This window comes from Pygocentrus nattereri, chromosome 7, assembly GCF_015220715.1.
Source record: "Pygocentrus nattereri isolate fPygNat1 chromosome 7, fPygNat1.pri, whole genome shotgun sequence".
NCBI classification, from domain to species: Eukaryota; Metazoa; Chordata; class Actinopteri; order Characiformes; family Serrasalmidae; genus Pygocentrus; species Pygocentrus nattereri.
In genome coordinates, this window is record NC_051217.1 from 11379253 (window position 1) to 11393688 (window position 14436).

The 14436-nt window shown below is 42.3% G+C and overlaps 1 protein-coding gene across 2 annotated transcripts in view; it reads left to right on the plus strand.

Moving 5' to 3' along the window:
* Positions 1-14436, plus strand: part of iqsec3b (IQ motif and Sec7 domain ArfGEF 3b) — a 46464-nt gene that overhangs the window by 16235 nt on the left and 15793 nt on the right. For both annotated transcript variants that reach the window (XM_017685595.2, XM_017685596.2), the window contains exons 3-6: positions 5512-5632; positions 5931-6239; positions 8089-8750; positions 12483-12644. In XM_017685595.2, coding sequence (XP_017541084.1) covers positions 5512-5632; positions 5931-6239; positions 8089-8750; positions 12483-12644 — 1254 coding nt within the window. The remainder of the gene's footprint in view (positions 1-5511; positions 5633-5930; positions 6240-8088; positions 8751-12482; positions 12645-14436) is intronic.

The window sequence follows — 14436 nt, forward strand, 5'->3', positions numbered from 1 at the left end:
GCCAATACATGATAACAGTGTCAGTATGGATAAATCCCTTATGATAATGATGATGATGATGATGATGATGATTATTATTATTATTGCACTTATTCTCCTTCACACTTTCAAATTTCACAGAAAGCTCCAATTGGGGAAATATTTTTGCGGCAATCTTGTTGAACCAACGGCAGAGTTGCACATCATGGCATGCAGTAATTAAGCAGTGTTAATTAGCTCTGAAGACGCATAGGGTTCTGATTCAGTTTAGATTAAAAGACTGTAAATGTAGGTCAGTCACTTCTCAGATGTGAAGTGTGGCACTGCGGCTGAGAATCTGTGGTGGTGGGTTGTTCTGGAACAGACTAGATTAACGCTAATTAACTTTAGTAGGGGTTTCTAGGCTCAGTAGTGGCAGATTATTCCACGCCTTTATGGCTAATAGTGCCTCTGTGTGTACCTTGAGGAGGAGGTCCTGGTTTTAAGCAGCACTTTAACAGCTGGAGCATGCAAGCTCAGCACAGCCAGCAGTGTTTATTGCAGTTTGAGGAGTGATCACCGTCCATATATTTGTAGAGTTTACCAACAGGCCCTCACTTCACTATGAAGTGCTCCACTGCATATTCATCTGAATACAATCTGGGGAAAGTGCTCATGTTATATCTGTAGGTCTACAAGAGAAATAAATACATTCATGCATTCTTTGCAGTTTGGCACCACATACTCAGTAAAAATGTACACATGGCTTATGTAATTGGTTTTGATTATGTTAATGCCTCAGTTATTGTTAACAGATAATAAGATGAAATATGTGGCTATAATAAAATGAAAAAGACAACATGCATATATTTGATCAACTAGGTCAAAGAAAGCAAAATAAATGTTCCCCTAGCTACAATTTCTCAAAATAGGTTAAGGGGAATTCAACCCATTTTTCTTAATTTCTGTATAATACAATCATTAAGGTGTAAACAAAGTCATTAAAAGTGGTTTGATGTCAAATGGGTCATTGTAGGCAAACTCACTGACAGTGGTGTTGATAGAAACCAGGGGTCATGATGTATGTGTATTATATATTTATTGCAAAATATGATCTCGAAACTATCATAGAACAATCAATGTCTTGAACACTACAGTACTCTGAATGACTGTGTTTACATTTTATTATTATTATTATTATTATTATTAAATTATACATACATTTTGAAAAATCTTCCTTTTTTCCCAGCTGAGTAAGTTTTGAGATATTGTTGATTGTGTTTGAGTGTAACGCAAAGCGATGAGGAGGCGGGCGCATATGTGGAGAAAAGGGAGATTTATTGGGGCAAATTCAAAATCAGGGTCAAAACGGTCCAGGGTCAGAGAGCCAACATGGAGAGCAGGAGGGACAAACATAATGAAAATGAAAACAGGTTAAACAAACAACGGGGCCGGAAGATCAAACACCATACAACACATCAAACATCAGACATCAAACAACCCAAACAATACAAAAACACAGGGCTTAAATACAACAGGGATGACGAGGGACAACAAGACACAGGCGGCAAACACAGGTGGTTACAATCAAGGGTGGAGTCTAGAAACAAGGGGGCAGGACAGGGAAGAATCAAAACAAAAAGCACATGGACAAGTAAACAAAAGCAAATGGGTAACTGGGAGGTGCCATTTGTGACAGTACCCCGGCACTGAATAAAAAAAAAAACAAAAACAAAACAAAACCAAACAGACACAAAGGACCAAACCAGAACTAAACAGGGACAGGACACAGGACATGAGGAACAGATGAAGGAACAGGCAAGGAAACAGGGCAGACAAAGAAACAGGAGCAGAGACCAAGACAGGAGACAAGGCAGGACGAGGAATAGACACAGGAGAACACGGAACCACAGGAGCCAAAGGTACAGGCACAGAAACAGGAACAGAAACAGATGGAGAACACGGAACAGGTGCCAAGGGTACAGAAACAGAAGAGGACGAAACAAAGCCCGGGAGGGAGGACGAGGAGGAACAACAGAAAACACAGAAAGAGGGATGACCGGAGGCACAACAGGATGAGGAAAACAAGAATGCAACACAGACCACGGAAAGACGAGGGAACAGGAACAAGAACAGACAGAGGCACAGGAACTGACACACAGACAGACACCGGGACAGACACACACAGAGAGTCAGGTACCAACACAGGAATAGGCATGGGCACAGACACATCAGTAGGGAACAAGACAACACCAGGAACAGAGGAGGGCAAAAGCGAAGGAACAGAAAAAACAGGGGACACAGAAGCAGACACAGATGGAACAGGAGGCCCATGGGGAGCAGCAGGCACAGGCGAGAGCGGGACGGGCGGGAACAAAGGGGCTGCGCTGCAATGTCCACGGAGGCAGGCGGGCTTGCAGCTATGTCCATGGAGGCAGGCGGCGGGCATCCAGCGACGTCTTTAGAAGCAGGCAGTGGGTCCGGTGGCACAGCGACAGGTGGTGGGTTCGGAGGTGTGGAGACAGGCAGTGGGTCTGGAGGCGTGGGTGTGGTCACGGGAACAGGCGTGTCACGGGTAGCAGCCATGGGAACAGGCGTGCCATGGGTAGTGGCTACGGGAACAAGCGTGCTACGGATAGTGGCCACAGGATCAGGAACTCCTGTGGTATCCACAACGCCAGGAACAGACTGCAGCAACAACCTGGAGGAATAAGCAGGAACAGAACCCACTCGGCCACTCCCAAGGCTCACTCGAGCTATGGGAAGCTCTCAGTGGCGCTTGAGAACAAGCCGAGTGCCGTAAAAAAGGGTTTTCTGCATCTTCTGTCTGTTTCAAATTTTCACATCGTCTCGCGCTACAGGTCACTCCTCCCTGCAGTGTTGCTCAAGATGGGTGAACCCAAGGCGCTTATCTGAGCTCTCGTTGTCACAATACAAGATGGGTTTGTCCTTAGCCTTCTTTCGGGAATGACGAGATGCCCTTGTACCCTCAGTGCCAGGGGATTTGCTGTCTCTGGTTTGGTGGCCTTGGAAACAGCCAGAGTTTAATCCCAACAGAACAACCACATACCAGAGTCTCGCTTTCTTGCTGCATCCTTGGTTGGCTGTAACATGGAGTGATGAGGAAGCAGATGCATATGCAGAGAAAATCGAGATTTATTGGGGGCAAATCCAAAATCACGGTTGAAATGGTCCAGGGTCAGAGAGCCAACATGGAGAGCAGGAGGGACAGACATAATGAAAATGAAAACAGGTTAAACAAACAATGGCAACCTAACATGGAAAACACAGGGCTTAAATACAACAGGGATGACAAGGGACAACAAGACACAGGTGGCAAACACAGATGGTTACAATCAAGGGCGGAGTCTAGAAACAACAGGGCAGGACAGGAATGAATCAAAACAAAAAGCACATGGACAAGTAAACAAAAGCACATGGATAACTGGGAGGGGCCAATCATGACATTAAGCATAGTGCCATACTTTTAAATAGACAACTTATATGAAGTGCTTCAATTAAAAAAATAGTGTACAGCTTAGTAGATTTTAGAGAAAAAAAGCCAGATGATCAAGGTGTCAGTATTCGTATTAGGATCGGGACAGAAAAAATAGTACCACTGTCTAATCATAGTGCTGTAAGACAGTAAGTATACAGTGTAATGACAAGGCGTCCAATGTGGTAAAACAGTCAAATGTCTAGTGGGCATCAACTTTTATCACTCATTCTATAACTTAAGAATAACCCAGTTTGCTTTGTAGAAAGGTAATAGCTTTAGGATATGGAAGCCTGGATTTTTAGGGAAGCCTGGATATTTAAGGGGTAAATTAACAAAGAACAAGCAGGGGCTCCTGAGTGGAACGGCCACCTAAGCCTTCGCCTTATTGTTGGGAGATCATAAGTTCAGGTCCCAGTGATCCTGCAGCCCATCCATGGCCAGGAGTTAAAGAGAGTGTATTGGCCTGGCTTCCCCGATCTGCCAACATGGCACTGGACGTCTGTCAGCTGATGTAACAGAAGTGGCAGTTATGCAGCATTTACTTTACAGTGAAGCATTGTGATTTTTATTTAGCTTTTCATTCATTTCTATGAGGACAGATTGTGTGTGGGTGATAGGTGCAAAGGAGGTGGAGTAAGTGATAAAAAGTCGAGCTGTTCTCAAATTAAAAAGCAAATGAGATGCAGGTTTCGCCAGCTGGCAATCAGTCAGCTTGTAAAAATGTGCCACGGTGCATTACGACATGGGTCACACGCTGAAATCAGTGTTCTTGTTGATTTTTACAATAGCTCAATTTTAAAAAAAATATTAGACCTTTTGTCACCTGGTTTCATCAGACTAGATACCTAGCCTAGAACTCTGCTTGGAGAGCTAAACATGCTTAGATTTTAGCTGTGTGATAAGGGGAGACTCAGCTAGCTAGTGTGAATTGACCAAGACTAAATTATTTGGTAAGAAAATTGGATAAAATACCAAAACAATACATTGCACAAGCAGCAGCAGTAAAATATAGCACAGATGCAGTGTTTTGGCATATGGTTAAGTCAGGATCTGGCTTGGTTCTGTTCTTGGAGTGCTGTTATGAGCTAGCCATGCTACATAAAGCCTGATTCACTATCATGCTGAACAGCTGGGAGAAGGCAGTGTGGGTTGAAGGCATTATTTGGCTTTCTCAAAACATATCCTGATATAGAAAGAGGATTAATAGACAGTTGATCAGAGCTTATTACTTTCCTCCTCTGCGCTACACTTTGTGCATTTTCTGTTCATTGATATGGGCCGTGTGGTTTTTAATGTTGGCTTTGCTTACAAATGGATTCTAAATCTAGATGAAGTCAATGATGCACAGATTTGGTTGCGACTGTGTCAGCTCTTTCTAAGCTATTTTTATGCTGATCCTTAGTTGGGCAATTATTTTGTTTAGGTGTCAAATTTCAACCACGGGGCTACTTCCTAGAGGCAGTTTCTCCTTGTTTAAAATATGCTCTCAGCATTTTTAGCAACATAGTCACCTCTGCAACCAAGACACCCAACTACAGTTGATTTTACATCAACTATGTCAGGTTTTAGTAGAAATGTAAGAAAGTTATTATTAATTATTAATTAAACATTAGTTTTGGCTTTAACTGGGATTTAGTCTCTTATACTAAAGTTGTTATGTTGTGGATGCTCTGTGAGGGTTTTGGACCTCTGGCAAAAACATGAGAGAATATATATCCTCCCACAGGACATGATAGTATGGAAAATAACAAGAGGAGAAAAAAATGTAGCCTGCAGGAAAATGTAAGAACAAAATTATTAACAAGTAATTGAGGATTCAGTTCAGTAATGCTTAATATTTTATTGCATTTGTGAACTCTATTGCACAGCGTCTCTTTACAAAGAGCATTTTCAGAACAAAGACAGAACAGAACAAAACAGACAATCAAGAAATTTAATGCAGTGGTTACAGGAGTGCATTCGGCCTTCAGGCCTTGACTCTGTTGTCATCCGTATCACTCTCTTCTCTACCTCCTGTATTATTCTGCATAAAGATATTTTTGTCCCTTCTGCAGTTCATTCCATGCAATAGAAGGAGAGACGGAGAAAAATGAGAAGAAAGCTGCTCAGCTAAGCCCTCCTCCGTGCTCCCACACTCCGGACTATGAGCTCTCTCCTGACCTCAAACAAAAACAGGTCCTCATCAACAACTGTGTGTTTGTGTATAAGTGTATGTGTGTATGTAAATGAATATGAAAATGCATATGAAAATTGAATGTAACCATTAAGAGAGGTTGGTGATAATGTATGTTTCCATAGTAACAGATGGAAATGAAGAGTAAATAACCTTTTGCTGTAGCACTGTGAATATATTATTATGTTTCACTAAACCATTCCTACCACTGTCTTTCCTTTTATCTCTGAATATGTTTTTCTCTCTCTCTCTCTCTCTCTCTCTCACTCTCTCTCTCTCTCTCTCTCTCTCTGTCTGCAGTTAGAGGAATTGGAGCAGAAGTATGGTGGTCCGCTCATCTCTCGCCGTGCTGCCTGTAAGATCCAGACAGCATTCCGACAGTATCAGCTCAGTAAGAACTTCCAGAAGATCCGGAATTCTGTGCTGGAAAGTGGAATTCCGCGTCGCATGTCTGTGCGCAGGGTGCGGGTGCAGAGGGACAGCTTCTCTGCTGAACGTGCACTGATGGAGGGGTGCTCTCTCATGGGCATCCCACTCACACACTCCACCTCACTGCCCACAGGCACTTCAAACACACTTACACACCTGGAGGACACATTCAACGAACAGGTACAGCTTCAGTGCTCATGTGATCTTATCTTTTCTGCTCTGTTGAATTCTAAATGCAATTATAATGCCAAATTCAACATTTAGAGAAGATATTTATGTTAAATTATAGAGCACATAATGGATTTCCATTAAACAAGTTCAAGCAAAGAATTCTATTTACCTTCTGCAACCATGCAAAATTTCAAAACTGTGATTTTTAAAATTTTTATTTTTTAGATTTTTTATATAGTCTGTTTCTGAAGGTCCCTTAGTGTCCAGTTCATTTTTAATTTATATTATCAAATGAGGGCAGCACGGTGGCGTGGTGGGTAGCGCTGTCGCCTCACAGCGAGGAGGGCTTGGGTTCGATTCCCCGGCCGGGCGGCCAGGGTCCTCTCTGTGTGGAGTTTGCATGTTCTCCCCGTGTCTGCGTGGGTTTCCTCCAGGTTCTCCGGTTTCCTCCCACAGTCCAAAGACATGCAGTCAGGCCAATTGGATGTGCTAAATTGCCCCTAGGTGTGAGTGTGTGAGTGACTGTCTGTGTCTGTCTGTCTGCCCTGCGATGGACTGGCAGCCTGTCCAGGGTGTATCCTGCCTTCCGCCCGATGACTGCTGGGATAGGCTCCAGCATCCCCCTGCGACCCTGACGGAGAAGCGGCTTAGATAATGGATGGATGGATGGATTATCAAATGAAATGTTTATATAGTCAGATTAACTAGGACACCTTCATTGAGCTGCTAGCAAGCAATAAGTGGTGTGTCACGATTGGTTCCTCCCACTCCATGTGCTTTTTGTTTGGTCTTTATGTAATGAGGACCGATGTTGAGGCGGACGCATGTGCGAAGACAAGCGAGATTTAGTATGGGCAAATCCAGGGTCATGGTCAAAATGGTCCAGGTTCAAATAGCCGATACGGAGAGCAGGAGGGACAGACATGACAAAATGAACACAGAACCTCAAACAAGAACCAAGCACCACGAGAATGCAATACACTCAACACAATCAAACATCCAAACAAAGACCAGCAATTCAAGGGGCAAACACAGGGCTTAAATACAACGGATGATGAGGGACAGGCGGCCGGACTAGACGGAAAAACAAATGTGGAAGATCAAAAAGTAAACAGAAAAAGCACATGGAGTAGGGGGAGGAGCCAACCGTGACATGGTGAAAGAGAAGGAGGGGGACCTGCTGCTATAAAAATAAATCACACCTGTCCCCTAAGATGAGGCAGCACAATTGAAGTGTACTCAATATTAAAAAATTGTGTACAGTAGCAATAATAAAAAATAATGCTTAAACACAAAACATTGACCTGCTTGCTCACCTAGAAAGACAATTCTTCTATACATCTTATATATATATATATATTTTATATATATTTTATGATGCATGAATGCTTTTGTGTCTGTGTTTGTAACTGAACTTGTCAACAGAAGCTGAACCTGCATGAGAGCAATGCTTTAATCAGAGGATTCTGTATTTAGCCTACACAAATCACTTACCCTAATAATGTCATTTCATTTCAGCTTTATCATTTTGTTTAAACAGAGTTTGGCACAGGCATAAAACATGAAGCAATGACATTATGTAACATTATATAGTTTCAAGCAGTGACACATAACATTGCTTTCAGCTTCACTCAGCTGTTGTAACAGCCACAAACTGAATATTGTCCTAGAAATGGCTCAGAGTCATTTAATGGGACGTAAAATGATAACAAGTAAGCACCTGTTCCTTGATGTAGCTAAAACAGTAATGATCCACTCTTCCATTCCCCAACCAGATATTTTTGCCATAATCTCCAAATATAGCAGTGATGTGAAAAATAAGGTAAATTCTGTTTTATTCTTTGTTGTTCTGTTTTAGGTGCAGTCATTAGCACGATCCATAGATGAGGCCTTGAGCAGTTGGAGTTCTGTGCGTGATGGGGAAGTAGAGGGGGCTTCAGGGGCTCCGCCTCCCGGTCCTGCTTCAGAGGGGCTGCTGATGGACCCCACTAGCCTTCAGGAGGCCACACAGAACACCTGTGCAGAAGGCATTCCTCGCAGTGCCAGCAAGCTCATGATGGCCTTCAGAGATGTGACCGTCCAAATTGACAACCACAACTTCCGCCTGTCCTCCTCCGTGCTAGAGTCCGTTTCCCTAGGCAACGGCGTCTCCAAGGAAACCGGCTCTGAGCCTCCAGCAGGAGGGCAGAATGTCAGCCATTCAGAATCCTCCATCATGGCCGAGCCTGAGTTCCCTGCCCCACCCCCGAGCGAGGAGCTAGGGCTGGACCAGCGGCCAGCGGGAGATGAAGTAGAACCTGCTCAGGCCGGCCAGGAGAAACCACAGGCCAATCAGAGTGTGTCTGAGGGGGCAGAAAACAGCTCAGAGCCAATCAGCAGCAGCAGCACATCAACTTCAGCATGCGAGACCATGATCCTCTCACTGCCACGCACACACTGCCAGGACACGCACTGTGGGACCCTCTCCACAGACATTGCACGCAAGCGCCTGTACCGCATTGGACTCAACCTCTTCAACATGTGAGTAGTGGGTGAAAAAGGCAAGTCGTACACCAAGGCAGTGCTACTGAATGACTGAATTGTTTTCATGGCTCCTTGTGCCGTTTCACAGCATTTGTTTGTGTGCCACGCTCACAGCCGATAAAAATATCTCACCCATTCCATCCTCCCACTCATCTGTGAAGCTGCTTCCTCTGCTCAGGTTTATCTTCCTTCACCAAGACTAAAGAGCCGAGTGCCTTTACGCTCTGCTCACTCATGGAGCACTAACAGAGATACACACACATACACACACATGCGCAAAGGCAAGTGGATAAGGGTAATATTCCCCTGAGGGTGTGCACGTGTGTGTGTGTGTGTGTGTGTGTGTGTGTGTGTGTGCCCGAGTATGACTTCTTTCTCTCATGCTCTAGACACACAGACAACCTCACACAAAGACCAATCATTGTGTTTCAACACTCACATGAAAGCTCTGATCAGACTCCCTTTGACATGGTTGACGTGAGCAGTTCTTTGGTTGCCATGGTAACCAGGTGAGCCCTCCAGTTGTAGTCACATGTTTTCACTCAGGCTGTGTGTTGTTGGGGGGAGGGAAGTCATGATGAACTCCATGGTTAGAAGTAAGAGGTGAGATGTTCGAGTGTCCACTGTAATGGAAGTAACAATGCAGGGTGACTGCATTTTAAAGCCACTGACTAAAGGCAGATAGAATGCACATATTGTACACATATCATACTGTCAGATAATTTCAGGGCCCATATCATGGAAAACAACCTCTTCCATGCTTTTTGAATAAATTAGTCTGTCATACAACGTAAACTTTGTTTCAAAACGTACTGTTCAATCCATACAGTCTATATGTGGACCCAACAGCGTTGTCTTGGTAGTGATGTCACCGTCAGAAATGGTATCAAAGTTATTACCGCAATAAATAATTGATGCCACTAATAACGGATTAGTTCAGTGATCTAACAGTGACATGTTGCCATTACTGTTAATTGTCATGATGCTGTGTTTGCTGTCATGATGGCTAACTAGAGTACACTATTAAAATTAATTAATTAAAACTTAGCATGTGACATAAGCTGTCATCACATCAAACATTAAGGCAAGCATGTCAAACTGGGGAGGTTCTGGGCCAAAGTGCTGCAGAGATTAACGTTTACCCTCATCTAACGCCCTGAATTCAGTTCAAGAAGGATTTGTTAATTAGCTGATGAGCTGAATCAGGTGTGTTTAATGAGACAATGTGCTGAAGTGTGCAGTAGTTTGGCCCGCAAGGACTGGAGCCTCACACATGCATTATGTCATCGGTCATGACAATTACAATTAACCTTCCTAAATTCAGCCATGTCACTCCACTGCTGCGTTCCCTTCATTGGCTTCCTGTAGCAGCTCGCATCAGATATAAAACCCTGATGTTGGCCTACAAAGCCAAAAATCTAGTCCAGCTCCTTCCTACTTGAGATCAATGGTGAAAGCTAGATCCGTACCGAGAGACCTTCGTGCTTCAAGTACGGCTCGACTTGACCTACCATCTTGCAGATCGCAAGGAAAACATGCCTCCAGACTGTTCTCTGTCCTGGCATGAACTTCCCCTAAGTGTCCGAACAGCAGAATCACTTGCTGTCTTTAAACGACGTCTGAAGACCCATCTCTTTACACTACACTTATCTAATCACTAACACTGTCTATTAAAGATCTTCACCTCTTTTTGTTCACTGTATTTTATTACAAACTTTTTTTCAGCAGGTTTAGTGTTGTGTAGAATCTGTGTTGAGTTGTAGGTATTTTTCTACTTGTTGTATTTGTTTTAGGTCTCAATGCATAGATAACTTCAGCTAGCAATTTAGAGCAAAGCTCTTTAAAATTATGTCGACCTTTATTAACATGAGATATTCTGAAGTAATGACAAGCACTTTTGTAAGTCGCTCTGGATAAGAGCGTCTGCCAAATGCCATAAATGTAAATGTAAATGTACTAGGAATGATAAAAAGATACATATTACTGAATGTAATTTGTCATGACATATTTAGGGAATGCTTATGTCACTGTTATGTATCCAGGTCCAAGTAAAATGTTGCCAATTTTTTTACGCCATTAATGCATTTTTCTACTTTGGCACTTTGAGCCGTCTGTAGTTTGAGCCAGTCCAGTCGCTCACTTCTTTTTGCTATACACAATTACACGATTGAAGTAATATTATTGAATTATTTAAGTTATAAATACATTTTGATTAAACTAATTTTGTCTACGTATAAAGGCGTAACCTTATCTTAATTAATGATTTTGTTTGTTTGGCAGCTGTAATTGTGTATAACTACCTATTCAGTGAACAGCAGTGTAGTCTGCTTATTCATGTAATAAGGAGTGTTGTTACTGTAGTAAAGTTATTGGAGTGCAAGAAGGGAGTTTAAAACAATTGAGCTTTGTACTGTTTCTTACTGCTGGTAAGCAAATGTATCATTTCATTTTAAAGTCTTTAAAAGGATCTAGACATCCCAAAGGAGCGGCCAATATTTATTTTTTCCAAAATTTCGACCCAGACTTCCCTGGTCTGGGGGTTAAAGAGATGTTGGAAAATAGTCACATAAAACTGGGCATTTTAACTGGACTTCAGGGGAAAAATAAAATTAAATAAAACAAAAATGTAGTATATTGGCCTTAAATGTGCTGTAGAGCTGTAATGTGAAAAAAGTGAGGTCAGTAGCACAGGTCAGTGTGCAAAGTTTGAAAACTGCACTGAGTCAGTGATGGGGCACTAAAGCAAGGGTCTGTACTGTATTGAGTTTGTGTGAAGAATCAGTAGGGTTTGGAGAGTAAAGGAACCATGTTGCACTGTGGTTATGGAGTTGTACGCAACAGGGGGCTGTGATGAGTGTTGTGGCGTGGCTGCAGTCAGGAGAGACGTAACCATGTGTGTGGAACTGTGCTTAGGGACACTGTGGATTTGTAGCAGGGTGCTGAGAGAGGCAGATGTTTCTCAGCAGTGTCCAGATGTTTGGGGACATTAGAGACTACAGCACTCTGTAGGCCAGCTGATCCTTCCGCCGTGTCCTTTTAAACCTGACATAGCTTACATAAGCTCACTGCTAGTGTGTGTGTGTGTTATATAAAGCCTTTGCTAATAGGTGCTGTGTTGGGAGTCTACATCATCATCATGCTTGCACAGTTTTTGTAGAACTATAAATAACAGGCGAATTGAGTAGATGCATATAAATATATTCATTAGCTTTTGCTGAGCATGTGTTGATGGGATAGAGAATTGCAAGGATTTGTTTATATGTGTGTCTGAATTCGTCTTAAAACACTGGAAACTTGAAGTCATATTGTTATCTCTATGTACATGTGACTTTGATGTCTATTTCTGCATACATGTGTGTATATGTCTTTAGGTGGTCTGTTGCCCCTGTGCTGCATTCTCATGTAAGGTTAATGATGAAAGCTGCACATAAGGCTTTCTTGCCTCACCGGTGGAACAGATATGCTAAGTAATGTTGACAGAATATTCCGGAATATTTATGAAGCATGTCTGCAGCTTAAATCTTGTTTCACACACACACACACACACACACACACACACACACACACACACACACACAGACGCACACACACACAGAAACACACACACAGACGCACACACACACACACAGAAACCTTTCAGATAGCCAAAGGTCTGTGGTTTTCAGTTCAAGCATGACCTGCTATGCAACAGTGCTCACAGTGATGTGACCCACTTTTCCTCCTGTGCAGAAACCCAGACAAAGGCATCCAGTTCCTCATCTCCCGTGGTTTCATCCCGGACACTCCCATAGGCGTGGCTCACTTCCTGCTGCAGAGGAAGGGCTTAAGCCGACAGATGATTGGAGAGTTTCTGGGCAACAGTAAGAGGCAATTCAACAGAGATGTCCTAGAGTGAGTCATGTGTTTCTTTTTCAACTTTTTTGGAGAAATCTAAATTTTCTTTCCTCACTTCCTTGACGTAGTGGCCCAACATTTTCCAACAAATGCCAGCATTCTGATATTAGTGGTCAGCCTTATACTGTTCTAGGAGAGCAACTGACAAGGCCATTGAACCAGAGTCAATGATGGAGAATTTTCTAAAACAGTGTAAATGGAAGACAGTGTATGATGAATAGGGCAGACCATTCTAGAACAGTTTTACTTGGACAATCTAGAAAAATGGATGATAACATTCTAACAATCTAAACCTAACCCTAATCCAAGAAATGTGAATGGGGAGAACGCTGGCAGAGAAGATTGTAGAAAAGTTTGAATGGAGGTGAACATGTTAATGTGAGAACAGTGTGAAAGTGAATGAGGGAAAACACTGTAGGAGAACATTATAGAACAGTACAGATGGAGAGAAAATCTCAGAGCAATATGAATGAAGGATAACATGTTAGAACAGTGTGACGTTTTACATACCAGCGGGTTTGGGTGTGTTGTTTTTTCTCCTAATTATTGGGAGATTAGCTCTGCCACCCCACAGTGCTCTGACTGATGGCCTGGTCTATTGAAGCAGAACGATGATGTGACCTTTTCATTTTTAGGGACCTCTAAACCCAGACCACATACACTAGGTGGCACAGCTGAAATTCAAACCTGAACCCTAGTTATAGAACTGACAGCTGTACTGCAGATAAACGCCTAAGAGCATGAATGGGGCACTCACAGTTTGGTGATTTCCCTGCATACATACCTCTTCAGTTTGTAGGTCTTGGAGCTATCACAATACAATTTTTCTTTTCCAATACTGACACCAATGTTGAAAACTTGTGTCAGTTGATAGTAATCTTGCAGCAATATCACCAATACTGTATCAACTATATTAAATTATATAATATGAACATAGAGATAATGCAACATACATACATCGCAAAACAAACTAGTCACTTTAGCTGCCTGGCTAAGTCAGGCATGTTTTAGCAATACCTCTTCTCCATTTTTGCTATTTGGGACAATAAAAATATTTTAAATTTACTTCAGTTGTTAAATATTGCTTTTATTAAAAGTATCAGAGCATTCCAGAATAATAGGCCTCTATTAACTTATGAAAATATGTTTTTATTCAAATGTTTATATGTATATAACCTTAGTCTAATTATTTAAGTTGAAAAAAAGCTGTGAGTGAAGCGCTCCACTCACAAAGAGGATCTAAAAGTAGACTGTCATGTTCAAACTACTCAAACACTCTGCTATCCCACAGGAAGAAATGTGATACACATTGACAGTCCCAGTTACAATTATGCCAAAGAACTTGCCAAATTGGAATCTTTTGGACTCTCAGCATGTGATCGGGGGCACACACTCTCCTGGTCACACTCAGGATGTGGATATCCTGAGTGTGACCATCACAGTGCGTGTCCCCTATCACATGCTGAGAGAGTCTGAAAGTCTGATATGTTAGTACATCAAAAACTGTTAAGGATGTCGCTTTGTCAGATTACTGTGCTTTTTTTTAACCTCACTAGACACAAAGACCAGACTCATTTGCTTTAAGAAAAAGTTTATAAATGACAACACACCATCTGATTCTGTTGATGCTTTGCTGCACAGCTTCAACTCAAAAATTGTCAATGGTATGGGTGAGATTGCACCAAAATTTTAAATTTTACTGCAGTTCAACTCCAATAGAGTGTGGGAAGATTGACGTAAAACTAAGCTTCAGATCCATAAAGAAATCTAAAAGATAGCCAGTGTGATT